Genomic DNA, 26,996 nt, shown 5'->3' with positions numbered 1-26,996 from the left:
ATGTGCACACATTTTTATATGCGCATTTTCTGAGGCACCAGCTCCTAATAAGAATGTGCAAGATTCACAGGATATACGTATATACATTTTGCGATTCACTGATGGCTGTGTCATGATGTCTTCGGATGAAAAATGTAACTAACTTTGACATTATGTCAGAAAAAATCTACTACTCATTTGAAATTTTAACGAATTGCTTTTGCATTGTCTTTTTATTTTGTATTTATTGATTATGCAATTCTACTGTGTTTAGTGGTACTTTAACTTGCATAATTCAGATAGAGCATGTAATTTTAAAGCCACTTTTAAATTCACTTTAATTTTCAAATGCGATTTGTTCTCTTGGTATTAAAAAAGAATATTCATATATCCTACACTAGTTGACGTTTAGCTTCTGATTGGTGCCTGCACACATTTGTCTGATTGGCTAACTAGCTGCTGATTGTGGCCTGTACACATTTGTCTGGCTAACCATATGTCTGTTAGTTGCCAATGTTCCTTCAGCAAAGGATAACAAGAGAATAAAGCAAATTTTATAAAATATGTTAATTGATTAAAATTGTATGAATCACGAAAAAAAAATTGGGTGTTTCCTGTCCCTTCAAGAACAAGGGTTCATGATCTAAAGCTGAAGATTAGTAGATTCAGAAGTAACTTGTGGAAGCACTTCTTTACAGAAAGGGTAATTGATTCATCGAATAAACTTCCGCAAGAGGTGGTAATGACAAACTGGGGGGGGGGGGCTTTAAGAATGCCTGGGATAAGCATAAGGCTATCCTACAAACTAGAAACGTTTTTATAATTTTAGTAAATATTTGGCAGACTTGCTGGGCCTATGGTTCTTATCTGCTTTCAAAATATTTGTTTCTAAGACAGGAAGTCTTAGGGTATATTTCGTAATAAGGAATATAAATGGTCTTTCTCCTCTCATAAACAGGGATCTTCCAATACTTCTTGGAAGCCTAGTTCAAATTGGGGCAGATTAATGGAAGTTAAGAAGCCTGCTCCCTCTAACTGGTCAGTGTGAAGGTACGGCTCTTGTTCTGCATATTCTGGTAGGGGCAGTTTTTATCTTTTTTTCCTTTAGCAGAATCTCACACCAGCCGACTCTTGTTGATTCTTCAACTACATGGTTGGAGGATCAATTTTCAAAAAAGTTCTTTGATTCCTCAAAGAAAGGTAACTTTTTGGGGTTTCAAATAGAGAAAGATTTGTGGAGACTGAATCTAACAGAACAGAGAATGTTTAGATTCGTGTCAGCTTGTCCGAACCTTCCGTCTCTCTCTCTTTACCCTCTTGTTGTTTTTTGTATGGTCTTACAATTGCAGCTTCAGATGCAATTCTGTTTACTTGTTTTCACATGAGTCCTCTTCAGCTTTGTATGCTTAATCAGTGTTGCAGATATTCTACTCTGCTGTCTCAAAAAAATATTTTTTGGTGACAGGATCAATAGTTTATTATTCAGGGGGCTTATTTTGCTCTTCCTACCTGGACTGTGATCACTGCAGATGCAAGTCTCTCAGGTTGAGAACAGGGATCTTCATGTTTGGGCTCCTCAGGAGGCGAGGTTATCAATAAATGTTCTAGAACTACGTGCTATTTTCAGGGCTCTTCCAGCTTGGCCTGTGTTGAAAAGAGAATGTCATCTCTGTTTTCAGACAGACAATGTCACAGCAGTAGCTTATGTCAACTATAAGGGGTGGAACTCACAGTTCCCTAGCAATGAGAGAAATGTCTTGAAATCTCTTATGGGCAGAAAACTATTTAATCTCTGTGATTAATATTCCAGGAGTGATCAACTGGGAAGCAGACTTTCCCAGTCGCCAATCTCTACATCCAGGTGAATGATCACTTCACCATGATGTGTTCAATCAGATTGTGGATCTTTGGGCTCTCCCAGAGATAGATCTGTTAGCTTCTAGTTTGAACAACAAATCTCCCAGGAACTTTGCAAAGTCCAGGAACCCTCAAGTATAGTTTTTGGATGCTCTAGTAGCTCATTGGTCATTCCAGCTTGCTTATCTGTTTCCTCTTCTGGTACTTTTTCCCAAAGTGAGCTCAAAGATAAGCCTAGAGAAACCATCAGTAATCCTTGCCCCAGGTTGGCCTCACAGGATTTGATATGCAGATCTTGTTCAGATGTCCAGCTGACCTCTTTGGCCTACTCCTCCTCTAAGGACAGACCTTCTGTCTCAAGGTCCATTTTTCCATCTGGACCTCAAGTCTCTGAACTTGAATGGCATGGAAATTTAACAGTTTTTCCTTAGACATAGAGGTTTCTCTGATTCAGTAATTGAGACCTCAGTTCAGATAATTAAGCCTGTAACTAGGAAGATTTATCATAAACTCTGGAAGGCTTTAATTACTTGGTGTATGGTTCACAGTTTTCCTGGCATTCTTTCAACATTCATAGGATTCTGCAGTTCCTACAGGATGGTCTGGATAAGGGTCCATCTGCCTGTTCCCTGAAGGGGCAGATTTCTGCCCTTTAAGTATTGTTTCATAGGAAGATTACTAATTTTTCAGATATTTATGGTTTTGTTCAGGCTTTGGTTCATATTAAACCTTTAATCAAGCCAATTTCTCCTCCTTTGAATCTTAACATGGTGTTAAAGATGTTGTAGTCTCTTCCGTTTGAACCTATGCATAAGGTGTATATTAAGCTGTTATTTTGGATGATTTTATTCCTTTTGGCTATATCTTCTTTTTAAAGTTTGAGTTATCTGCTCTTTCTTGTGCTCATCTAATTTTTATCAAAATAAGACAGTTATATAGACTACTTTTGACTTTTTGCCTAAAGTTGTTTCTGCTGTAAACTTAGCAGAGAGATTGTTGTCCCTTCTTTATGACCTGCCTGATCCTAAGAATGCTTCAGAGAGATGTTTGCATAATCTGGATGGGCATTGAAATATTACATTGATACTGTTAAGAACTTTTAGACAAACTTCTAGTTTATTTCACTTTTCTGGTTCTAGAAAAGGACAACATGTTTCTGCGGTTTCTTTGGCTTCTTGGTTGAAGCTTTTGATTCACAGGGCTTACTTGGAGGCGGGTAAGCCTCCACCGCAGCAGAATACTGCTCATTCTACAAGGTCAGTTGCTACTTTCTCTTGTAAGATGTATTGAGTCCACGGATTCATCCATACTTGTGGGATATTCTCCTTCCTTACAGGAAGTGGCAAAGAGAGTACCCACAGCAGAGCTCTCTATATAGCTCCTCCCCTAGCTCCACCCCCCAGTCATTCTCTTTGCCTACTCTAAAGTACTAGGAAGGGTAAAGTGAGTGTGGTGACAAAAATGTTAGTTTTTATTTTCTCAAGCAAAAGTTTATTTTAAATGGTACCGGTGTGTACTATTTACTCTCTGGCAGAAAAGGGATGAAGATTTCTGCAAGGAGGATGATGATCTTAGCACTTTGTAACTAAGATCCACTGCTGTTCTCACAAGGGCTGAAGAGTACAGGAAAACTTCAGTTGGGGGAACTGTTTGCAGGCTAAACTGCATTGAGGTATGTTCAGTCTATTTTTTTCTAGACAAACTGTGTTATTTCTAGAAAAGGCTGGCAATATCCCCATGAGGGAAGGGTAAGCTGTATTCAGACACTTAGTAGGAATCCCAGCTTGCATAAAGGGCTCATTAGTTACTGGTGACAATGATAGGAAAAAGCGTTTGTTTTATTGCAAATATAATGTTTTTTGAGGGACTTTAAGGGGTCATTGTGGCTTATTTAAGAAACACTCTGTTGTGTTTCTTTTAGGCCCCATAACATCGAGTGAGGTGGGAGGGGCCTATTTTCGCGCCTCAGTTGCGCAGTTTCTTTTCCTCAGAGACATCCAGCTGCTTCTCCAGAGGTTCCTACTGTGTTTGAGGGCTTTAAAGAAGTTTATTTCCCCACAAATCGTTCCTAAAAGTGCAGGTAGGCACCACAGCAGAGCTGTGGCAAGGTGCTGAACGTTTTTTACCGGTTTTGACGTTTTGTCAATCCGGTTTTTACATTAAGGGGTTAATTGTTTATTTGCATAGTTGTGCAAAGTTAGTAAGGCTTTATGATGCTACTGTAAAAATTTCGTTGAGTTTACTGCTTTTTTACACTGTTTTGCAGAGTTTGTGCAGCTTTTTTTTCTCTTAAAGGCACAGTACCGTTTTTTTCTAAGTTTTATTTGCTTTGATTAAAGTGTTTTCCAAGCTTGCTTGTTACATTACTAGCCTGTTTAACATGTCTAACACCAAGGAAACTCCTTGTTCAATGTGTTTAGAAGCCATTGTGGAACCCCCTCTTAGAATGTGTCCCAATTGCACTGATATGTCTATAAATTATAAAGAACGTATTTTAGCACTTAAAAATATTGCAATAGATGATTCTCAGACAGAAGGAAATGAGGGTTTAACATCTAGTTCTCCCCAAGTGTCACAACCAGTAACACCCGCACAAGTGACGCCTAGTACCTCTAGTGCGTCGAATTCATTTACTTTACAAGACATGGCCACAGTTATGAATACAACCCTCACAGAGGTTTTATCCAAACTGCCTGGTTTACAAGGAAAGTGTGACGGCTCTGGGTTAAGAACAAATGCTGAGCCGTCTGACGCTTTAGTAGCCGTATCCGATATACCCTCACAATGTTCTGAAGTAGGGGTAAGGGATTTGTTATCTGAGGGAGAAATTTCTGATTCAGGAAAGACGCTCCCTCAGACAGATTCTGATATGACGGCCTTTACATTTAAGCTTGAACACCTCCGCTTATTGCTCAGGGAGGTATTAGCGACTCTAGATCATTGTGACCCTATAGTGGTCCCAGAGAAATTGTGTAAAATGGACAAATACTTAGAGGTCCCTGTTTACACTGATGTTTTTCCAGTCCCTAAGAGGATTGTGAATATTGTTACTAAGGAGTGGGATAGACCAGGTATTCCGTTCGCTCCCCCTCCTGTTTTTAAGAAAATGTTTCCCATATCTGACACCATGCTGGACTCGTGGCAGACAGTTCCTAAGGTGGAGGGAGCTATTTCTACTCTGGCTAAGCGTACAACTATACCTATCGAAGACAGTTGTGCTTTCAAAGATCCTATGGATAAAAAATTAGAGGGTCTCCTGAAGAAAATTTTTGTTCATCAAGATTTTCTTCTCCAACCTATTGCGTGCATTGTTCCTGTAACTACTGCAGCTGCTTTCTGGTTTGAGGCTCTAGAAGAGGCTCTTCAGATGGAGACTCCATTAGAGGATATTATGGACAGAATTAAGGCCCTTAAGTTGGCTAATTCTTTCATTACAGATGCCGCTTTTTAACTGGCTAAATTAGCGGCAAAGAATTCAGGTGTTGCCATTTTAGCACGCAGGGCGTTATGGCTTAAGTCCTGGTCTGCTGATGTGTCCTCAAAATCTAAACTTTTGAACATCCCTTTCAAAGGATAGACCCTATTCGGGCCTGAACTGAAAGAGATTATTTCAGACATCACTGGAGGGAAAGGCCATGCCCTCCCTCAGGATTGAACAAATAAAATGAGGACCAAACAAAATAATTTTCGTTCCTTTTGGAACTTCAAGGGTGGTCCCGCTTCAGCTTCCCCTGCTGCAAAGCAAGAGGGGAATTTTGCCCAATCCAAGTCAGTCTGGAGACCTAACCAGGCTTGGAACAAGGGTAAACAGGCCAAGAAGCCTGCAGCTGCCTCTAAGACAGCATGAAAGGGTAGACCCCGATCCGGGACCGGATCTAGTAGGGGGCAGACTCTCTCTCTTCGCTCAGGCTTGGGCAAGAGATGTTCACGATTCCTGGGCCTTAGAAATTGTGTTCCACGGATATCTTCTGGACTTCAAAGACTCTCCCCCAAGGGGGAGATTTCACATTTCTCAATTGTCTGCAAACCAGACAAAGAGAGAGGCCTTTTTACGCTGTGTAGAAAACCTACATACCATGGGAGTAATCCACCCAGTTCCAAAAGCGGAACAAGGGCTAGGGTTTTACTCAAACCTGTTTGTGGTTCCCAAAAAAGAGGGAACTTTCAGACCAATCTTGGATCTAAAAATTCTAAACAAATTCCTCAGAGTACCATCATTCAAGATGGAGACTATTCTGACTATTCTACCGTTGATCCAGGAGGGTCAATATATAACTACCGTGGACTTAAAGGATGCGTATCTACACATCCCTATTCACAGAGATCATCATAAATTCCTCAGGTTCGCCTTTCTGCACAGACATTACCAGTTCGGGTTGGCTACGGCTCCCAGAATTTTCACAAAGGTGCTAGGGTCCCTTTTGGCAGTTCTAAGACGGCGGGGCATAGCAGTGGCGCCTTATCTAGACGACATCTTGATTCAGGCGGCGACTTTCCAGCTAGCCAAGTCTCACACGGACATCGTGTTGGCTTTTCTGAGATCTCACAGGAGTTTCCTTCCTAGGGACTCTGATAGACTCGGTAGAAATGAAAATATTTCTGACGGAGGTCAGAAAATCAAAACTCTTAACCACTTGCCGATCTCTTCATTCCATATCTCGGCCATCAGTGGCTCAGTGTATGGAAGTAATCGGACTCATGGTAGCGGCAATGGACATAGTTCCTTTTGCCCGCCTACACCTTAGACCACTACAACTATGCATGCTCAAACAGTGGAATGGGGATTATGCAGATTTATCTCCTCAACTGCATCTGGACCAGGAGACCAGAGATTCTCTTCTCTGGTGGTTGTCTCAGGACCACCTGGCTCAGGGAATGTTTCCGCAGGCCAGAGTGGCTCATAGTAACGACAGATGCCAGCCTGCTAGGCTGGGGTACTGTCTGGAACTCCCTGAAAGCACAGGGCTTATGGTCTCGGGAGGAAACTCTACTCCCGATAAACATTCTAGAACTGAGAGCGATATTCAATGCGCTTCAGGTGTGGCCTCAGCTAACTGCAGCCAAATTCATCAGATTACAGTCGGACAACATCACGACTGTAGCTTATATCAATCATCAAGGAGGAACACTGAGTTCTCTAGCGATGATGGAGGTAACCAAAATAATCCGATGGGCGGAGGATCACTCTTGCCATCTCTTAGCAATCCATATCCCAGGGGTAGAGAACTGGGAGACGGATTTCCTAAGTCGTCAGACTTTTCTTCCGGGGCAGTGGGAGCTCCATCCGGAGGCATTTGCCCAGCTAACTCCGCTATGGGGCACACCAGAATTGGATCTGATGGCGTCCCGTCAGAATGCCAAACTTCCTCATTACGGGTCCAGGTCCCAGGATCCCCAGGCGGTACTGATAGATTCTCTAGCAGTGCCCTGGTCCTTCAATCTGGCCTATGTATTTCCACTGTTTCCTCTCCTCCCACGTCTGGTTGCCAGAATCAAGCAGGAGAGAGCTTTGGTTATTCTGATAGCACCTGCGTGGCCACGCAGGACATGGTATGCAGACCTAGTGGACATGTCATCGGTTCCACCGTGGACTCTGCCAATGAGGCAGGACCTTCTAATCCAAGGTCCTTTCACGCATCCAAATCTAATTTCTCCGCGTCTGACTGCTTGGAGGTTGAACGCCTGATTCTATCAAAGCGTGGTTTCTCTGAGTCGGTCATTGATACCCTGATTCAAGCTAGAAAACCTGTCACCAGGAAGATCTATCATAAGATTTGGCGCAAATATTTTTATTGGTGTGAATCCAAGGGTTACTCATGGAGTAAGATTAGGATTCCTAGAATATTGTCCTTTCTCCAAGAAGGATTGGAGAAGGGATTATCAGCTAGTTCCTTAAAAGGACAAATATCTGCTTTGTCTATTCTTTTACACAAACGTCTGGCAGGTGTCTCAGACGTTCAAGCGTTTAGTCAGGCCTTGGTCAGGATCAAGCCTGTATTTAGACCTGTTGCTCCGCCATGGAGCCTAAACTTAGTTCTTAAAGTTCTTCAAGGGGTTCAGTTTGAACCTATTCATTCTATAGATATTAAGCTTCTATCTTGGAAAGTTTTGTTTTTAGTAGCTATCTCTTCGGCTCGAAGAGTTTCTGAGTTATCTGCTTTACAGTGTGATTCACCTTACCTTGTTTTCCATACAGATAAGGTGGTTCTGCGTTGCAAACCTGGGTTTCTTCCTAAGGTTGTTTCTAATAGGAATATCAATCAGGAAATTGTTGTTCCTTCACTGTGTCCTAATCCTTCATCAAAGAAGGAACGTCTGTTGCACAATCTTGATGTGGTTCGTGCTTTAAAGTTCTACTTACAAGCAACTAAAGATTTCAGTCAAACATCTTCATTGTTTGTTGTTTATTCTGGTAAACGGAGAGGTCAAAAGGCTACGGCTACCTCTCTTTCCTTTTGGCTGAAAAGCATCATCCATTTGGCTTATGAGACTGCTGGCCAGCAGCCTCCTAAAAGAATTACTGCTCATTCTACTAGAGCAGTGGCTTCCACATGAGCTTTTAAAAATGAGGCTTCTGTTGAACAGATTTGTAAGGCGGCGACTTGGTCTTCGCTTCATACTTTTTCCAAATTTTCCAAATTCGATACTTTTGCTTCTTCGGAGGCTATTTTTGGGAGAAAGGTTCTACAAGCAGTGGTGCCTTCCGTTTAAGGTACCTGTCTTGTCCCTCCCTTCATCCGTGTCCTAAAGCTTTGGTATTGGTATCCCACAAGTATGGATGAATCCATGGACTCGATACATCTTACAAGAGAAAACATAAATTATGCTTACCTGATAAATTTATTTCTCTTGTGATGTATCGAGTCCACGGCCCGCCCTGTTTATTTAAGAAAGGCAGTATATTTTTATTTAAAAAACTTCAGTCACCACTGCACCCTATAGTTTCTCCTTTTTCTTCCTAGCCTTCGGTCGAATGACTGGGGGGTGGAGCTAGGGGAGGAGCTATATAGACAGCTCTGCTGTGGGTGCTCTCTTTGCCACTTCCTGTAAGGAAGGAGAATATCCCACAAGTATGGATGAATCCGTGGACTCGATAAATCACAAGAGAAATAAATTTATCAGGTAAGCATAAATTATGTTTTTTGGGCCTTCAAGAATGAGGCTTCAGTTGACTAGATTTGCAAAGCAGCTACTTGGTCTTCTTTGCATACTTTTACAAATTCTACCATTTTTATTTTTTTTTTTAGCTCTTTCTGAGGCATCTTTTGGTAGGAAGGTCCTTCAGGCAGTTGTCTCAGCTTGATTTTTTTCTTGCCTGATTGATTTATTTTTTAAGTGCAAAAAAATGTTTTTTAAATACCTCCCTTTATGTTATTACTCGTGGAGTAATGGATCCTGGACTCTCACTACCTGTATGAAACAAAACCTAAATTATGCTTACCTGATAAATTAATTTCTTTCATGCTGGTGATAGTCCACAAGACCCCACCCTTTGTTTTTCAGTTTAATGTTTTCTCTAAGCACCTCTTTTTTTTTTCCCTGCTCCATTTATGGCTCTTTTTCTTATCTCACTATGCTTGGCTGTACTTTATAGGTATGTGTGAGGTGGGAGGGGTTATATAGAGCTCTTGGGGTTTGGGAATCTTTGCCTCCTCCCAGTGGTAAGGAAGACTAATTCCCAGGAGTAATGCATTGTGGGCTCTCACCACCATGAAAGAAATTAATTGATCAACTAAGCATAAATTATGTTTTTTACAGTCCCTTACAACATAAATGTTTGTTTTTTAACATATTTTCTGTGTAATGTAAAATAATACTATAAGTAATAGCTAATATTTGAACTGTTGCTATGATTTTTATGTATGCCAATTTTACTTTTCTCTGTTGCATATTACTGTATTTGGTTGTTGTTGTTTTTGTGTAATTTTGTAATCTCGCTGTAGAATCTGTTGGCGCTCTTCAAATACCTGTTAATAATAATAAAATAAGACATTTTTACTTTAATATGTATATCAAACAACCCCCCAAAAAAAGAAAATGACCCCTAGTTTTCTCAATTATTTTGAAATCTGGTTTATGCTAAGAAGTTTCTGAAAGATGTTTGTTTTCAGATTACGCAGAAGATGTTAAAAAGGTTGAAGTAGAGAGCGCAGATGTTCTGCTTCCATCTGAACAACCTGAAGTGGAGGACACAGAAATGCAGCAGAGCTCAGAAGAGCTAGACATCCATTCCAGGAGTGAGAGAATGCATTCTGTGCATTTGCAGGTAATTCCTTTGCAGAATGAAATTGTGTCTAGCTAAAAAGTGTAAATTGCTCAACCGTGTACTTTCTGTTTCATTGTGCTTCTTTGTGATTCACCTTTCTCAGGTGTGGTAAGGTGGCCGAGCTTTTGGCTTTAGTAAAAAGGAACAGATCATTTGATTCAGTAACAAACTATTTATTTGTTTCATAGCAGGTTTCATAAAAAACAAAACAAACACCTACTCCTAACTCAGGAGGCTAACTAAACTTTAAAGGATTCCTAACTATATTACTGGGGCATCTAAACTGTCCCCAGTAAACAACTGCTTTATAGAAAAAATAATAGTTTATAGTACCTGCTTTTTCTCCCTCTGTGTCTCTGTGCTTACAGGCAGTCTGTCAGTTGATTTCCTTCTCACAGGAGGAAGAGAGAGAGAGCTTTGCTTTCAGAGCAGCCTTTTGCTAGCTAGCTAATTGCACCAGCTGAGAGTACCTGAAATGTAACTGTTTTCATTCTGGATAAACAGAGAGCTCCATTCTCCTGCTAACATATATATGATCTCTGACCCTGTCGCACAGGGCATGTGATATGTCCATAACATATCTATAAATATAAGCAGAATATATGTCTAAGTACAGGACATACTTGAAAACAAGAGAAATCTCAATGTATCCTTCCTGGTAAAATATTTTATAAATAAATATCCTATGAGATTTATTTTGTCATCCTGTAATAAATGTAAATTGTATGCTAATATAAATGTTAATTATATTTGATCTGTCAGTTAGGGTTCTAAATATGTCATCTGTAATGCACGTATTCCTTCCCTTAAAGAGACAGTACCTGTTACTCCCTTGATGTAAAGGGTGGTTACTTAAATATTTTTAAGTGGTTTTAAGTCAATATGCATCTATTTTATCATATAACAGATATATGTCAATGTCTGTATTACATATACAGATAGGTGGCTACACTGTGATTTTTTATTTTTTAAGCTCTCCCAGGATGATGCTGTTCAGGCTATGCCTCAGCTTCTCCTTATCGTCCCAAGCCCCTAGGGCGTCACATGTAGTGCCCTGTGGTTCCTCTCAATCTCCTGGCAGAGTGTATTTGCATACAGATTTCAGAACTGATATCCTCAATGGTATCTGCGGATGGTCTGTTATCCCTGTTTTCAGGGTAAATGCAAGAGGACAATGTTTCAGATAACAAGGTCTCTGCTTCACATGCTGCTACACAGGTTGCCTTCTATGTTTGATTAGAAGGCTTTGCCGGTAGTTTCTGAGGGTGAAATCTCCGATCTGGACAGTATAATTCCTTCATCTGATACTGAAGTAGTCTCCTTCAGATGTATGCTTCAACACCTCGTGCAATGTTATAGGAGGTTTTAGCTACTTGGACGACACCGACCCTCCTGTCATTGTCAACTCTTTGAAGTTTGGTAAATCCTATCAGTTCTGTGGTTTTCTTTACCCTGAAGAAGTGTTCTTGACGTGTTATGGGAATTTTCACAGGAATAGGAGAAGTTGGGGATATCTTTCTCCCTGTCTCCCGTCCTTTAAGGGAATTTCTTGTTGATGTCTCCTCTAAAATGCACAGTGTCTTTAGTAGACGAGAGCTTTCTACTATAGCTATGAGAACTTGATCCCTGTGGCGATAGCTAGCTCCTTTTCGGATCCATGGTTAAGAAGCTGGAACAATGCCTTGTATTATTAGACTTGCAGTACTAGCCCTCCGGGTTTTTTGGCTGAAATCTTGGGAAAATCAGCTGGGAAGCCCACCTGTGGCTTAGTGGTACAGCGTAGGCTTTATAGTTCTGCAGTTGCAGGTTTAATATTTTATATTTCCTCCAATCCACGCTTCTGAAGGTTCCTTTTTAGCATGTTCGGCCATAGGTCTTTCTTTCTGCAGGATCAGTAATGTCTTTTGGAGTCCTATCCAGAATTCCTCCCTTAGGCAGAATTCTCCTTGTAGAGTATCTGCGATCCAGGTATGATGAGAGACTTTCATTAAACTGGGTTCAGGACCTTCCTCTCTGGGAGTGATAATTCCAGCCCCTTCTGGGAACGGGATCTAGGTATTTATTTCAAGTATCTTAGGTTATGATTTTCAAAGTAGTATCCTTCTCCTTTGGGGGCCTGCTCATAACAAACATGGAATTTGTTTCCTTAAATGGGATCTTCTCAACATTCTGAGAAAGACTTTGGGTCTTAGGGACAATCTCTGGTTCAGGTATCTTCCATTCTTGAACAATCTCTTGTTAGAGATTTTGTCATTCTACTTTCCCTTGGATGGGGTTGAATCTGTGATAGAATCCCTTTATCCCATCTAAAAGGGTGATTTCATGGGCCACTATTCCCTTATGCTTCCACTTCCGTCTGATCTCGGAAGTTTCAGATGGCCAGATCTGGTCTGTACCTGGATGGGAGACCGCTTGGGATCGTCAGGTGTGGTAGTCGTGGACCTTAATGGATTCTCTATCTAGGAGACTAGGTCTAATAGAGGTCAAGTAATTGAGGAATTTTTCCTTTTCCTTCCTCTGCACCAAGCTCTTGTCGTCTGGTAGATGGCTTAGCCATTTTACAACCAGTTGTTTTTTCTTCACTGTTCAGTGACTCTCTGTATGGAGGGAATTGGTCAGATGATACCCATGGACTTTATCCCTTGCTATTTCCATAAGATGGAATTCTCTTGGAATGGATCTAGTTTCGTTTGACTACAGTCTCTTTCCTGTAGTGTGTTTTTTCAGGAGTATCTGTCTCAGGGCACGTGCCTCTGGAGACATTCCTGGGTGATGTGACCATGGGCACCAGCTGTCAGGGTTTTTTTCCCTGCTTTGTTTGCCATGTGCTGATGACAGCCATTTTACTCACCTCTCTTGCTGACTCTGGTGCATAGTGTGTGATGCTGCTCATTTCCTGCATGCCCTTTTATGGCCAGACTGATGTACATCATCCATGTGAGACAGGTTGCAGTCTTTGAATTGTAATGTCATCAATTATTATTTAAAGGGCCTCTGTTCAGTATGCTTTGCCCTTGCTTTGTCTCAGACCTGTTTGTGAGAGTTCCTCTTCCTGTGTGTTACCTGATTGTCTGACGTCCCTCCTGGTTCCTGATCCCTGGCTTGTTCCTGACTCTGCTGTTCTCCTTGTTCCTGATTCCGGCTCGTCTGACTACCAGTTCTGGTTTTGATTCCTGGCTTATTTGACTTGTGGACTTTTTATTATTTTTTGCTATTAATAAAGGTGTGATTATTTTTGCACTTCTCGTCTCAGTCTGATTCCTGGCACCCTGACATTACGCAAGGGCCATGAATCCTGATGGTGCTAATAATCCACCTTTACCTACCATCATTTCCAGTATGGATGAACAGGATCACCGCTTGGATCAATTTGCACTAGCCCTGCAGACCCTGCTGACTCGCACTGCACATTGGGACCAAAGTGTTCAGCAAGTTATGGCTGCTCCTGTTTCCGCTGCTTCACCTAGTCCTACCAGGAGCATGTCCGGTTCTGCACCTCTACCTCAGCGATATGGAGGTGATCCTATTCAGTGCAGAGGATTTGAACCAGGTGAGCATTTAATTTGAGATGTTACCTCAGGCGTTTCATTCTGACAGAGCTAAGGTGGGATTTCTCATCTCGTTACTCTGACACAGCTCTTGCCTGGGCTAATCCCTTGTGGGAGACTAATAAACCTGTGATTTCAAATTACCCTGAATTTGTGGCCTCCTTTTGAAGGGTATTTGATGTTCTGGCTCGCTTCTCCTCTGCTGCTAAACGACTCATGTCCATTCAGCAAGGTACAAGATTTGTTGCTCAGTATGCCATTGAGTTCTGTACACTTGCCGCAGAGGTAGGTTGGAACAATGAAGTCCTTGTTGCCGCCTTCTTTCATGGGCTCTCTGATGCGATTATAGACAAAGTTGCTGCTAGAGATTTACCAGGGGATCTTGAGGCTTTGGTGTCTTTTTTTGATCCTAATTGACATCAGACTCAGCGAGAGGCCCTCTTTCAAGGAGCGCTTGCGGGAGCCTCCTGTTCGGTTGTCTCCTACGTGTTCGCTCCCACCCATTCCTCCCTCTCCTCCCATGCCTCCTTGTCCCGAGTCACCAGGTACTGCTGAGCCGATGCTTTTGGGATTCACGCGTCTCTCCGCGGCGGAGAGGGCCTTTAGGAGGAGGGAGGGGCTCTGCCTCTATTGTGGGTTACAGGGCCACCTTTTGAAGTCTTGTCCTACACGGCCGGAAAAAACACTCATACCTAAGATCCTGTCGGGGACAGACCTTGGGTGGTTTATCCTCATCCCCGGAACCGCTAGAGGAGAAACCTTTGGTCACGGTTGTCCTTTCCTGGGTGTACTCCTCCATAGTCACCCAGGCTCTTGTTGACTCCGGTGCTGCGGGCTATTTCATTGACAGTGCTTTTGCATCACAGCACTCCATTCCTGTTTTACCTCGGTCCATTCCGCTTGCTATTGAGGCCATTGATGGCAGGCCCCTTCAGCCTGCACTCTTTACGAGACCGTTCCGTTATCCATGGCTGTTGGGGCTCTTTATTTTGAAACCCTCCAGTTCCAGGTGATAAATTCTCCGCATTTTCCAGTTGTTCTGGGTTATCCCTGGCTCCAAAAGCACAATCCCATTCTCGACTGACGCAGGTCTGAAATTTTGTCGTGGTCTCCGCAATGTATTTCCACTTGTCTTCGGAAACCAGTTAAAGTCTTGTGCACTTCTTTGGTATCTCAATTGCCAGAGGAGTACCGTGCCAGTACGTTGCCTCCTCATCGGTCTTACGATTGTGCCATAGACCTGCAACCCGGAGCCATTCCACCTCGGGCCGGGTTTACCCTCTGTCTGTTGCAGAGAATTGTGCTATGGAGTAGTATGTTGCCGATGCTCTGTCGCAGTGGATAATCCTCAAATCCTGGCGAGTTAAGACCATGCATCGATTATAGGGGTCTTAATCATCTTACCATTAAGAATGCTTACCCTATTCCGCTCATTACGGAACCCTTTGACCGCCTCAAGGGAGCTACGGTCTTTTCTAAACTTGATTTGAGAGGAGCGTACAATCTCGTTAGGATCAAGGAGGGCCACGAATGGAAAACGGCATTTAACAACAGGAGCGGGCATTATAAGTATCTTGTAATGCTCTTTGGCCTATGTAATGCTCCTGCTGTTTTGCAGAAATTTTATTTATGATGTTCTACGAGATATGTTGCAACAGTGTGTTGTGGTGTATTTAGACGACATCCTCATACACTCACCGACGCTTGAGGCTCATCATTCTGATGTTACACGGGTTCTTCATAGACTACGTGAGAACGGCCTGTTTTGTAAACTCGAGAAATGTGAGTTCCATCAGACTCAAGTGACCTTACTAGGTTATGTTATCTCCATTGCAGGGTTCTCCATGGATCCTGACACGTTGTCTGCAATTCTGCAGTGGATCCGCCCAGTTGGTCTTCGGTCTATTCAACGTTTTTTGGGGTTCGCCAATTACTATAGAAAGTTTATTAAAAACTTTTCTTCCTTGGTCAAACCTATCACATACATGACCCGTAAAGAGAATGATCCACTCCATTGGTCACCTACTGCCATTAAGGCCTTTGATAGTCTTAAGACTGCCTTTGCTGCCGCTCAAGTTCTGGCTCATCCTAACCCTGCCCTGCCTTTCGTTCTTGAGATCGATGTGTCTGAGACTGGAGTAGGTGCCCACTTGTCTCAACGTCCTACGCCTGACGGTTCCTTGCATCCGTGCGGTTTCTTCTCTAAGAAATTGTCTCCAGAGGAGTGCAATTATGAAATTGGTGACAGGGAATTACTGGCCATAATTTTGACACTCAAGGAATGGAAGTATCTTCTCAAGGTTACTAGCGTACCAGTGCTCATTCCTACTGACCACAAGAATTTAACTTCTCTATCTGAAGCAAAACGTTTGTCGCCCCGACAGGCCAGATAGGCGCTATTTTTGTCTCGGTTTAATTATGTGGTCTCCTACCTGCCTGGTAGTAAGAATGTTAGGGCTGATGCCCTCTCTCGACAATTTTCGTCTCTGTCCAAGGAGGAGTCTGTACTGTACTGATTTGACTTCTCCCTTGGCTGAGGAGATCCTTACTGCACAAACAAATGCACCTCCTGAGAAACCTAGTGGTAAGTGTTTTGTTCCTGAGAATCTTCGAACTAAACTTTTGCACACTTACCACTATCCTAAAGCCGCAGGTCACCCAGGCAAGAACCAAATTATTTGGTCTGTCACTCGACAATTCTGGTGGCCAGGTCTTCGTTCTGATGTTGCTGCGTATGTTGCCTCCTGCTCAGTTTGTGCATAGAATAAGACTCCTCAACGTCTTCCTATGGGTCTTCTTCAACCTATTGCTAATGGTGAGCGTCCTTGAACACATCTTTCAATGGACTTCATTGTCGAGCTCCCTGTTTAAAATGGCAATACTGTTATCCTTATGGTGGTTGATCGTTTTTCTAAAATGTCACATTGCATTCCCTTGAAGAAGCTGCCTACCGCTCAGGAGCTTGCTTCTATTTTTGCCCAGGAGGTCTTCCATTTACATGGGTTACCCAAGGAGATAGTGTCGGACCGGGGTAGCCAATTTGTCTCCAGATTTTGGTGTTCCTTTTGTGCTCAAATGGGGATGCTTTCCTTCTCCTCGGCATATCGCCCTCAATCCAATGGGGCTGCGAAACGGTCTTATCAAGCTCTGGAACAGTTCCTCCGTTGCTATGTCTCAGATCACTACAATAATTGGTCTGAACTGTTACCTTGGGCAGAGTTTGCTCGTTATAGTGCTATTAATGCTTCCTCCAAGTTATCCCCGTTCATGGCGAATTATGGGTTTCAACCATCCTTGTTGCCCGATTCATTCATGTTTCAGGGTATTCCAGCTTTGGAGGAGCATCTCCAGCAACTCCGTTCCACATGAGTGCAGATTCAGGATTTCCTTCATCGTTCTACGCAGCGCCAAACGTTTCAGGCTGATCGTAGGCGTCTGCCCGCGCCTTCCTACCAGGTTGGTGACAGGGTTTGGCTGTCCTCCTGCAACTTGAACCTTCGTGTGCCTTCCAATAAACTGGCTCCCCATTATGTTGGTCCTTTTCGAATGCTCCGAGGGGTCAATCCTGTGGCCTACGCTCTTGACCTTCCTCCTGCAATGCGCATCCCCAATGTTTTTCATGTCTCCCTCTTGAAACCATTGGTTTGTAATCGGTTTACCACTGTGTTGCCTCGTCCCTGTCCTATCTTTGTTGACAACCATGAAGAATATGAGGTCAGCAGCATTATTGGCTCTCGTGTGTCCAGGGGCCGCGTTAGCATTTGGTTCACTGGAGGGGTTACGGTCCGGAGGAGCGTTCATGGGTTTCCTCCTCTGATGTTCATGCTCCCGCCCTCCTTTGTGCCTTCCATGCCCGTTTCCCCAATAAGCCTTTTGTCCTGCCGCAGGGGGAGGGGTCGTTGAGGGGAAGGTACTGTCAGGGTTTTTTCCCTGCTTTGTTTGCCATGTGCTGCTGGCAGCCATTTTACTCGCCTCTCTTGCTGACTCTGGTGAATAGTGTGTGATGCTGCTCTTTTCCTGCATGCCCTTTTATGGCTAGACTGGTGTACGTCATCCATGTGAGACAAGTTGCAGTCTCAGAATTGTGATGTCATAATTTATTATATAAAGGGGCTCTGTTCAGTATGCTTTGCCCTTGCGTTGTATCAGACCTGTTTGTGAGAATTCCTGTTCCTGTCTATTACCTGGCTGCCTGACGTCCCTCCTGGTTCCTGTTCCTGACTCTGCTGTTCTCCTTGTTCCTGATTCCGGCTCATCTGACTACTCGCTTTGGCTCCTGACTCGGTTCTTCTGACTACCAGCTCTGGTTTTGATTCCTGGCTTATTTGACTTGTGGACTTTTTATTATTTTTTGCTATTAATAAAGGTGCAATTATTTTTGCACTTCTCGTCTCAGTCTGATTCCTGGCACCCTGACACCAGCCTGCTGGACTGGTAACCAGTCTGGGTCTAGTTAAGTGTCTGCTTTCCCCTTTATCATCAAGGAGTGGAGAGAGATTTACAATCTTCTGATGACTTGGCCTCAGTAGTTGTTTAGTTCCAGTTGCACAATATCACCTCATTAGTTTACTTCAACCACTAGGGAGGAACTCTGAGTTCCTTTGCCATGCTTTAGGTGACGTGGATTGTTCTGTGGGCGGAAGCTCACAATTGCTGTCTGTCATCTACTTTTCAGGGGTGGACATTCAGGTATCTGATTCTGAGCAATCAGATTTTTCATCTCGGGGAGTGGGCTCTCCATCCGTAGGTGTTCTCTAGGTAGACCCTCAAATGGGGGGTGTTGGAGTTGGCTCGTTTTGGCAGATCACCAAAGTTCCAAGTACGGTTCCAGTTCTTGGTCAGATGATCCGCCGACCGCTCTGATAGATGTTCTGATGTTTTCTTGGAATTCAGTCTTGCATTCCTGTTTTCTCATTTTGCTCCCCTTCTACGAGTCATTGCTCATATTCTATAGGAGAGAGCGTTGGTTATTTTATTAGCCCTTACGTGGCATTGCAGGATCTGGTATGCAGACCTAGAGAAGATGCAGTGTCTCCTCTTTGGAGATTTCCTCTGAGGAAGGACCTTCTGATTCAGGGTCCTTCCTTCATCCTAATCTCGTTGCTGAAGTTGTCCGCTTGGAGATTAAAACTTTTAGTTTTGTCTAAGTGTGGGGTTTGCTGAGTCGGTCATTTAGATCATGACTCAGGCTCGTAGGCCAGTTGCTCGAGAGAGTGCTTTAAGTTATGGCGTAAATATCTAGTTTGGATGTAAATCCAAGGGTTCCTCCTGGAGTACAGTCAGGTTTCCTAGAATTTTGTCCTTTCTCCAGGATGGTCTTGAGAAGGGTTTGTCAGTCAGTACCCTGAAGGGTCTGAATTTTGCAAGACAGCTGTAGTAGCCTGACGGTTAGCTTAGCTGTCTAGCAAACAGAAGGCCGCAGTTTGAAGCAGCTGCGGCTAATTGCACCTTGAAAATGTGCTTGCAAGTTTAATTGTTTATTTTGCTACATAGGCGTCTGGCGGACGTGCCAGATGTGCAATCCCTTGTCAGGCCCTGGTCGAAATCAGGCCTGTGTTTGTCGGTTGCTCCTCCTTAGAGCCGTGATCTTGTTCTTAAGGTCTTGCAGCAGGCTCCGTTTGAGCCTTTGCATTCCATGGATATTAAATTGTTATCCTGGAAGGTTTTTCTTCATAAATCGAAAGAGTCACAGCTGCATTCATTGCTTTTGGGAATTCAGAACATGGCCACCAGGAGGAGGCAAAGACACCCCAGCCAAAGGCTTAAATACTCCTCCCACTCCCCCAGTCATTCTTTGCCTTTCGTTCCAGAAGGTTGGCAGAGAAGTGTCAGAAGTTTTCGATCGTCTCTTATGGAGGGTAGTACTCTTTGGCATGGGAATGGAGTTTTAAGTAGTCCTGTCAGCCTCTCAGTGATAGCATGGATGAAAGTTAGAGTCCGGAAATGCAGGGAGAGTCTTTCTGCGAAACCATCCCGACTCATATTAACAGCTCCACAAGCAATCAGTTCGACAATCAGTGGCTCTGTGTATGGAGGTGATTGGTCTGATGGTGTCTTCTATGGACATCATTCCCTTGCTCGATACCGTTTGAGAGCTCTGCAGTTGTGCATGCTCAGACGGTGGAATGGGGATTGTCTAGATTGTCTCAGAGAATCTAGTTCAATCGACAAGTGTCTCTTCCCGTGATGGTTCTATCTGAGATCGGTCTCAGGTCACATGCTCCGGAGACCTTTTGGGGCGTTTGGGTCCGTGGCCACCAGCTGGCTGGGCTGGGGAGGATCCTGGGTCTCGTTGAAGGCGCAGGGACTATGGTCCTGAGAGTAGTCTGTTCTCCTTTTCACATTTGGAGTTGAGAGTGATTTACAATGCTCTGATGTTTGTCCTCAGTTGACTTTAGCCCAGTTTTCGGGTTCCAGTCAGACAACATAGCCCCTGTGGCTTACATCAACCTCCAGGAAAGAACTCTGAGTTCCTTAGTCATGAAGGATGTGTTCAGGTTTTTTCTATCGGCCATCCACATTTCTGGAGTGGACAACTGGGAAGCGAATTCTGAGCAGATCGACTTCCATTCCGGGGAGTGGGAACTCCATCCAGAAGTGTTCTCCAGGTTATCTACCAAAGGGGGGTACCAGAATGGGTTCTGATGGAATCGCATCATAACAGCAAGTTTCCAAGTTCGATTTGAGGTCAGAAGATCCTCTAGCCTCTCTATTAGATTCTCTGGCAGTTCTTTGGAACTTCAGGTTAGCGTATCCTCCCTCTCTGTTTGCTCTCCCTCCGTGAGTAATTTTTCGGATCAAGTAGGAGAGAGCATTTATTTTCTCCTAGCTCCTGTGTGGCCTTGCAGGATATGGTAGGTGGATCTAGTAGAGATGCTGTCTCTACTTCCGTGAAAACTTCCACTAAGGAAGGATCTTCTGCTTCAGGGGTCCTTCCTTAATCCAAATATTGTTTCTCTGAGGCTGACTGCTTGGAGATTTTTCACTTGTTTAGCTAAACATGGGTTTTTGGAATCGGTTATTGAGACCGATTCAGGTTTGTAAGCCTATTACTAGTAAGATTCTATAAGATATGTCAGAATCCCATGGCTCTTATCTTTTCTCCAGGTGGGCCTTGAGAAGGGGTTATCTGCTGGTACCCTCAAAAATCAGTTTTGGCTCTTTCTATTCGACTGCCCAAGCGTCTGGCTGACGTCCCGGATGTCCAATCCGTTTGTCAGGTCCTGGTTCGAATCAGCACTGTGTTTGAGTTAGTTGCTCCCTTGGAGTCTTAACTTTGTTCTTAAAGCTTTTCTTCAGGCTCTGTTTGAGCCTAGGCTTTCCGTAGATATTTGTTATCTTGGAAAGTTTCATTTCTTCTGCTCGGTGGGTTTCAGGACTCTCAGCTTGCTGTTTGGTTTTCCTTATCTTGAATTTCTGGCAGATAAGACAGTTCTTCATACCAAGTTTGGTTTTCTTCCTAAGGTTGTGTCGGACAGAGATTTTAATCAAGAACTTGTTGTTCCTTCTTCCTGTCTTAATCCTTCCTCTCATAAAGAACGTCTGTTGCACAACTTAGATGTTGTGCGGGCTCTTACATTTATTTACAGACTACAAAGGTCTTTTGTCAGTCCTCTGGATGGTTTATTGTGTTAGTCGTAGGACTCATGAGCATGCTGGAGAGCAGCCTCCTTAGCGAATTACTACTCACTCCACTAGGGCGGTGTTTTCTTCTTGGGCCTTAAAAAAATGGGTTTCTGTAGAATTGATTTGTAATGCGACGATTTGGCCTTCTTTGCTAATTTTTTCCTCTTTTGCCTCAGCTGAGGTTTCTTTTGGGAGAAAAGGTCTTCAAGCAGTAGTGCCTGCTGTTTAGGTTACCTGTCTTGTCCCTCCCGTATCATCTGTGTCCTGTTGCTTGGGTATTGATTCCCAACAGTAATTGATGATGATCCGTGGAATCACTGTGTCATTAGAAAGAAAACAAAATTGATGCTTACCTGATAAATGTATTTATTTCTTGATATGGTGTGTCCACTGCCCTCCCTGTTTTTCAGACAGGTTTTTTCATATAAACCTCAAACACCTCTGCACCTTGTGTTATTTCCTTTCTCTCCTTTTCCTTCAGTCGAATGACTGGAGTTTTTGGGAAGGGGAGTGATACTTAACAGCTCTGCTGTGGTGCTCTTTGCCTCCTCCTTCTGGCCAGGAGTGATATTCCCAACAGTAATTGATGATGATCCGTGGACTCACCGTGTCAAAAAGGAAAGAAATGTATCAGGTAAGCATAAATTTAGTTTTTTAGATGTTGTTTTTCTGAGCCTTTTGAATTTGTATGACTTTTTTAGACTTCACTACAGAAGGATGGTAGATAATGATGTGGAAGAATAGAATGTTTGATATGGAAATGGAAGAGTAGGATGGTATATATTGATGTGGAAGAGGAAGTATGTGACTTAAAGGGACACTATACACCAATTTTCATATAACTGCATGTAATAGACACTACTATAAAGAATAATATCCGATATAAAAATCCAGTATAAAACCATTTAAAAATGTACTTAGAAGCTTCCAGTTTAGCTCTATTTAAAATGTTACTGGAACACCCACTGCAAGTGGGAAATAGCAGACACTCCCCCCACCCCCATCCTTTGCATATGAAAAGACCCTTTACACATTCAGAAGCAAGCTGGAGTAGGTATACGTCGGTATTCTCCCAAAACTTTGGGGCTTGGTTAGGAGTCTGAAAATCAGTGCAACGTTATTAAAAAAATAATCAAAACTATTCATTTCAAAATGGTTCATCTACAAAACATTTATGCAAAGAAAATTTTTGTATATAATGTCCCTTTAAGAATCAGCCTTTCCACATAAGCAAAGATTAAAAACTGATTAGTAATGTATTAGGGCTCGATAAGTAAAAACAAGCCTTCATTGAGAGAAATCACAAAAAATCTCTTTAAGATTTATTTTAAATCTTATATTATAATACAGGGGTATTTTCTTTATATCCAGAACCCTGCATAGCTAGATAACTCTCAAGCTAAAACCTTCCTTTCTAAAATATTTTGAGGGGATCTCGCAGGGCTAATCTCGCCAGAGAGCAGAGCTTTAGATTATCGGGCGCATAGTTTCTAATGACTTTCAAATATGAGAAAATGTTTTTTATATCACCTGTAAGTTTACATTCTTATGCTATGCCATGTATTCTTTTCGTGTTCTTTTTATTTTAATACTGTGTGAGATGTTCAAATGGAAGTTTGCGTTTGTGTAACTAGAATATTTTTAGACCAGTGTCAGCTAACCTAATGGTGGCTTCAGTGTGGTACCTAAAAAGCCTTTTGTGGGGGCATTTGCTTCCCCATCTTGCATTATACAATTATTACTACAGTTTTAAACAAAATGCCTTTGCTTTAAATTTGGTTTATAATTCATTTTAGCCTGTTAAGATATGACACAATATTTTTGTTTTAATAAATGGTAAGTTTTTAAAATGTTCTCAGCAGCCTTGCTAGTAAAAAAAAAAACTGTCAATGGGCCTTTTAGTGTATACCACTGTTTTAAGCTTTAGGATGCTCATAATAAAATGATGCAGGTTTTATGTATGAAGAAGAGCAATCAGTTTATATGGCAATATGTTTCCCTTCTGCTAGCTACTACTGTATTACTTTTTAATGGTTTTGTGTCAAACTGACTGTAGGTTATGCTGACAAAATGACAGGTTTCTATGAGTTTATGCATAATTTTTGATTATTCTACAATTGTTTATCACTATGGCAGCAGTTTGTAAATGTGGAATTGAACATCAAAGGCAAAGTCAATCGTTAACAAAGGGTTAATTAACATAAAAACTGTAAATGCTCATTCTCCACATGCTATTTTTTTTGTTTTATTTTTTTAGACATGGCCCTCTTATTTTTCCTGAAATCTTCTGTATGGTAAAAATGACCATAATACAAGATGCATAATTATTATACTCAATTTTATTCTACTTAAATGACCTGCAATTTATTATTTTCCAATGTTTTATTCACCTGCTTTAAAGTCATTTTAAATTCAGATTGTCTCTATATATACCTTTTTATTTAATTCTGCTTTCTTGTTCCCAGAACATGCTACAGATGGTGCATGAGGAAAGCTGCAAGATTCTGGCTTTATCAGAGCAGCCTGTGCGCCAAATGGCTTCATCTCCCAGGGCTCAACCTGTGTCTCATATCACCTGGCAGCAAGAGAAGCAGAATTTACAAGACGCTATCCAGTCACTGTGCACTGCCCTGGCAAAGGCTTCAGAGAAGCTAAAGAAGGTACAATTCTTTATAAAACGGTCTTCTAAGTCCAGTTTTTTTTTTCAGTCCTCAGAATCAAAACCTACTAAAAGTTAGAGTTTTTAGGATGTTTCAAGTTTTTAATAGGTGATATAATAATGTACTCCGTAGCTGTGGTTAACTAATATGTTTTCATCCAAGGTAATCCTAAAAAATCTGGCTTCTTTTGTGGGTCTTGAGAATTAGATTTGAGAAATGCTGTGCTTTTTAAAGCTTGTCTTTAAATGTGCTCATGAAGGCTTGAATTTACTCATCTCCCTTGCAGGATGTTCATGATATTGGTGAAGACTGGAGAGGAGAGCTACTAAATTGTGTGCATAGTTTACTGGAAAGTGAGAGGGAATACCTTCATATGGAACTACATTCACATCTTAGCCAACCCTTTACTGGTGACAAAGGTTCCCTTATGGAGAGAGTGGATCATGTGGCAAAGGAGCAGGTAAGAGCAGACTACCAATTATTGTTGTTCCCAGATGGTAAAGTAATTCCTTTATATAATTTTATAAGTATTCAGACAGGTGCTCTCATTTCTTGTGTATTATTATATCCTACCTCAGGAGCTACAGAAGCGTCTTGTTTTAGAGCATCTCTTGGCATCAGACCGCAATAGCCTTCTATCTGAAATTCAAGATCTGAGATCACAGATGAAAATATCTCACCTACAAAACCAGGAGAAGCTTCAGCAGTTACAGGAGACCCTCATCAGTACAGAGGAGAAAGGATGTACAAAGGAACACCAGCTGCGCAAGAAGGGTATGTTACTAATTCCTGTTTTTGGGAGGAGCTGCATATTGTCGCCAGGTCATAGTCATTACACACTCTAGCGTCGCTCATGAACCAAAACTCTTAAAAGGTCATGATAAAAATAGGAACAGGTTGTTAATCGTTTAAATTTGAAGTCCATGTTCATATATATTACACTCAAGCTCAACCAGAAGATCTTGTGTTTTGTCATATAGCTGCAATATTGGAAGATTAAACTTTGTATTTAATATTGCATGAAGATATGCTTATGGGTAATAGACAGAAAATGACAAAACTCCACCATTGCCAGCTTAATTGTGACTCCCCTAGAACCCCCTTGATCACTTGTTCTGTCCATCACAAGATGGGCTATGTCCCCCATGTGGAGGCATTATGCTATGCCAGTAGTTATCCATATTGGTTAAGTGCCAGTCATTCTTTTAGGGCTCATATCAGTGAAGAAATTCAAATTCAGACACATGGTTGGATAATACATTTTAGAAAAGCCTCATTCTAAGTCAGATAGCCTTTTTTTACATAAAGGTGGTGAGAGTCCATGCAAGTCCTTAAAACCCATCCCACCTTCCTGGAAACAAATCTTGTCTTTGACTTCTCAGAAGGTGCTCCAGGTGTTTGTGAGAATATTTATTTTTAATGATACGATGAGTCCACAGATCCTTTTAATTACTATTGGGAATATCACTCCTGCCCAGCAGGAGGTGGCAAAGAGCACCACAGCAAAGCTGTTAAATATCACCTCCCTTCCCTCCCAACCCAGTCATTCTCTTTGCCTACGTTAAGAGCAAGGAGGTGGTAAATTAGGTGCTGGAAAAGTTTCTTCAACCAAGAGTTTATTATTTTTAAAGTAGTACAAGATTGTGCTGCTTTGTCCTAGGGTGTAGCCGTAGTCCATATCGGTCTCTTCAGTAGAGCAGTGGTGGCTTTAGAGCAATGGGAACTGGTGGGACATAATTCTCACTGCTCCTCCCATTTATTTTATGCTGCCCTAACTCCTAAAGCCTGAGTTAAATTACTCAGTCTTTCATTTCTCCACAAGTCGATGTGAGGGAGAGGACCTCTCAAACCTGGTGAGCTGCCTTGCTGTCAGGCAGATGTACGAGGTAAGTGCTAACTTTATTATTTCTGGAGCAACAGGAAATACACTCAGAAAGAAGTGGGCACTCTATTTCAAACCAATAATAGACTAGATAAAGGGCTCAGACTAAAAAAGGGGCACTTTATTGTTTGTGGGACATGTAAACTCTCCTAGACTGGAGAGGACTTTTGACAGCGGATCATAACTGAGTTGCGCGCCACTTTCATTGCGCCTCAGTGTGAGACACATCACGGATAGAGATCTTCAAGGTCTGCCTAGAAACGCATGATTCTCTGTCAAGCATGCGTTTCTAGGACCGGAGAACGGCTACATTCCTCTCCTGCTGGGTTTCCGGATCGTCTTCTGAAATAAAAGAGGGAAGAATAGCTCCGGTATAGCGAGTCAGGTAGGCACCTCCACAAAGCTGCTGAGGTGTAGAGGTGCTATATTGCTATTAATTTGTTGATTTAGTATTTTTGCAAGCTGCGGTAAAAAAGTTTTTTTTTTTTTGACTTAAAATGTTTTATTATAAATTTAAGGTTTTTATTTGATAATTGAACCAGAATGGACCAAGGGGCCTTGCAAAATATCATTTGTTCCTTTATGTTCCTCTTGTATTGAGGACTTTATAGGGATAAACTTTTTTTCTGAGCCAACATTTTCTAAAGCGGGTGTTGTCCAGGAGTCTAATGATGAGGTTCAATATATGCCGCAGCTTTCTCCTCAAGCGTCCAACATTTTACCGCCCTCACATGCAGTGCCCTGCGCTTCCTCTCAAGCTGTTGCTGGAGTTACTTTAAGGGACATCGCTTCTCTCATGTCTTTTGCAGTTTCAGATGCGTTGTCTGCTTTTCCAATGTTGCAGGGAAAACGTAAGAGGAAAATCAGACATTTAGTAAGCAAGGTTTCTGAAGCAGTTGTTGCTATTTCAGATGCCCCCTCCCAAAAGCCTGAGGAGGAGGATACCGTAGTAGCATCTGAAGGTGAAATTTCAGGTTCTGTAATTCCTCTTACTGATACTGAAGTTGTATCCTTCAGGTTTAAGATAGAACACCTCTGTCTGTTACTTAAGGAGGTTTTAGCTACATTGGACAACTCCACGGTCGTTGTTTATATACCGTAAAAAATACCGTAAGCTAAAAAAAATAAGAAATACCGTAAGCTAAAAAAAATATTTTGAGGTACCTTCCTCGATAGAG

The 26,996-nt window shown here is 42.2% G+C and overlaps 1 protein-coding gene across 2 annotated transcripts in view; it reads left to right on the top strand.

The window, feature by feature from the left end:
* The window catches only part of PCNT (pericentrin), a 470,255-nt gene that overhangs the window by 253,517 nt on the left and 189,742 nt on the right, over positions 1 to 26,996 (top strand). For both annotated transcript variants that reach the window (XM_053698889.1, XM_053698888.1), the window contains 4 exons: positions 9,948 to 10,102; positions 23,742 to 23,936; positions 24,223 to 24,396; positions 24,515 to 24,710. In XM_053698889.1, coding sequence (XP_053554864.1) covers positions 9,948 to 10,102; positions 23,742 to 23,936; positions 24,223 to 24,396; positions 24,515 to 24,710 — 720 coding nt within the window. The remainder of the gene's footprint in view (positions 1 to 9,947; positions 10,103 to 23,741; positions 23,937 to 24,222; positions 24,397 to 24,514; positions 24,711 to 26,996) is intronic.

This window comes from Bombina bombina, chromosome 1 (genome assembly GCF_027579735.1).
Source record: "Bombina bombina isolate aBomBom1 chromosome 1, aBomBom1.pri, whole genome shotgun sequence".
Classification (NCBI taxonomy): domain Eukaryota; kingdom Metazoa; phylum Chordata; class Amphibia; order Anura; family Bombinatoridae; genus Bombina; species Bombina bombina.
The sequence above is the reverse complement of the archived record's forward strand: the minus strand, read 5'-3'. Positions and strand labels throughout refer to the sequence as shown.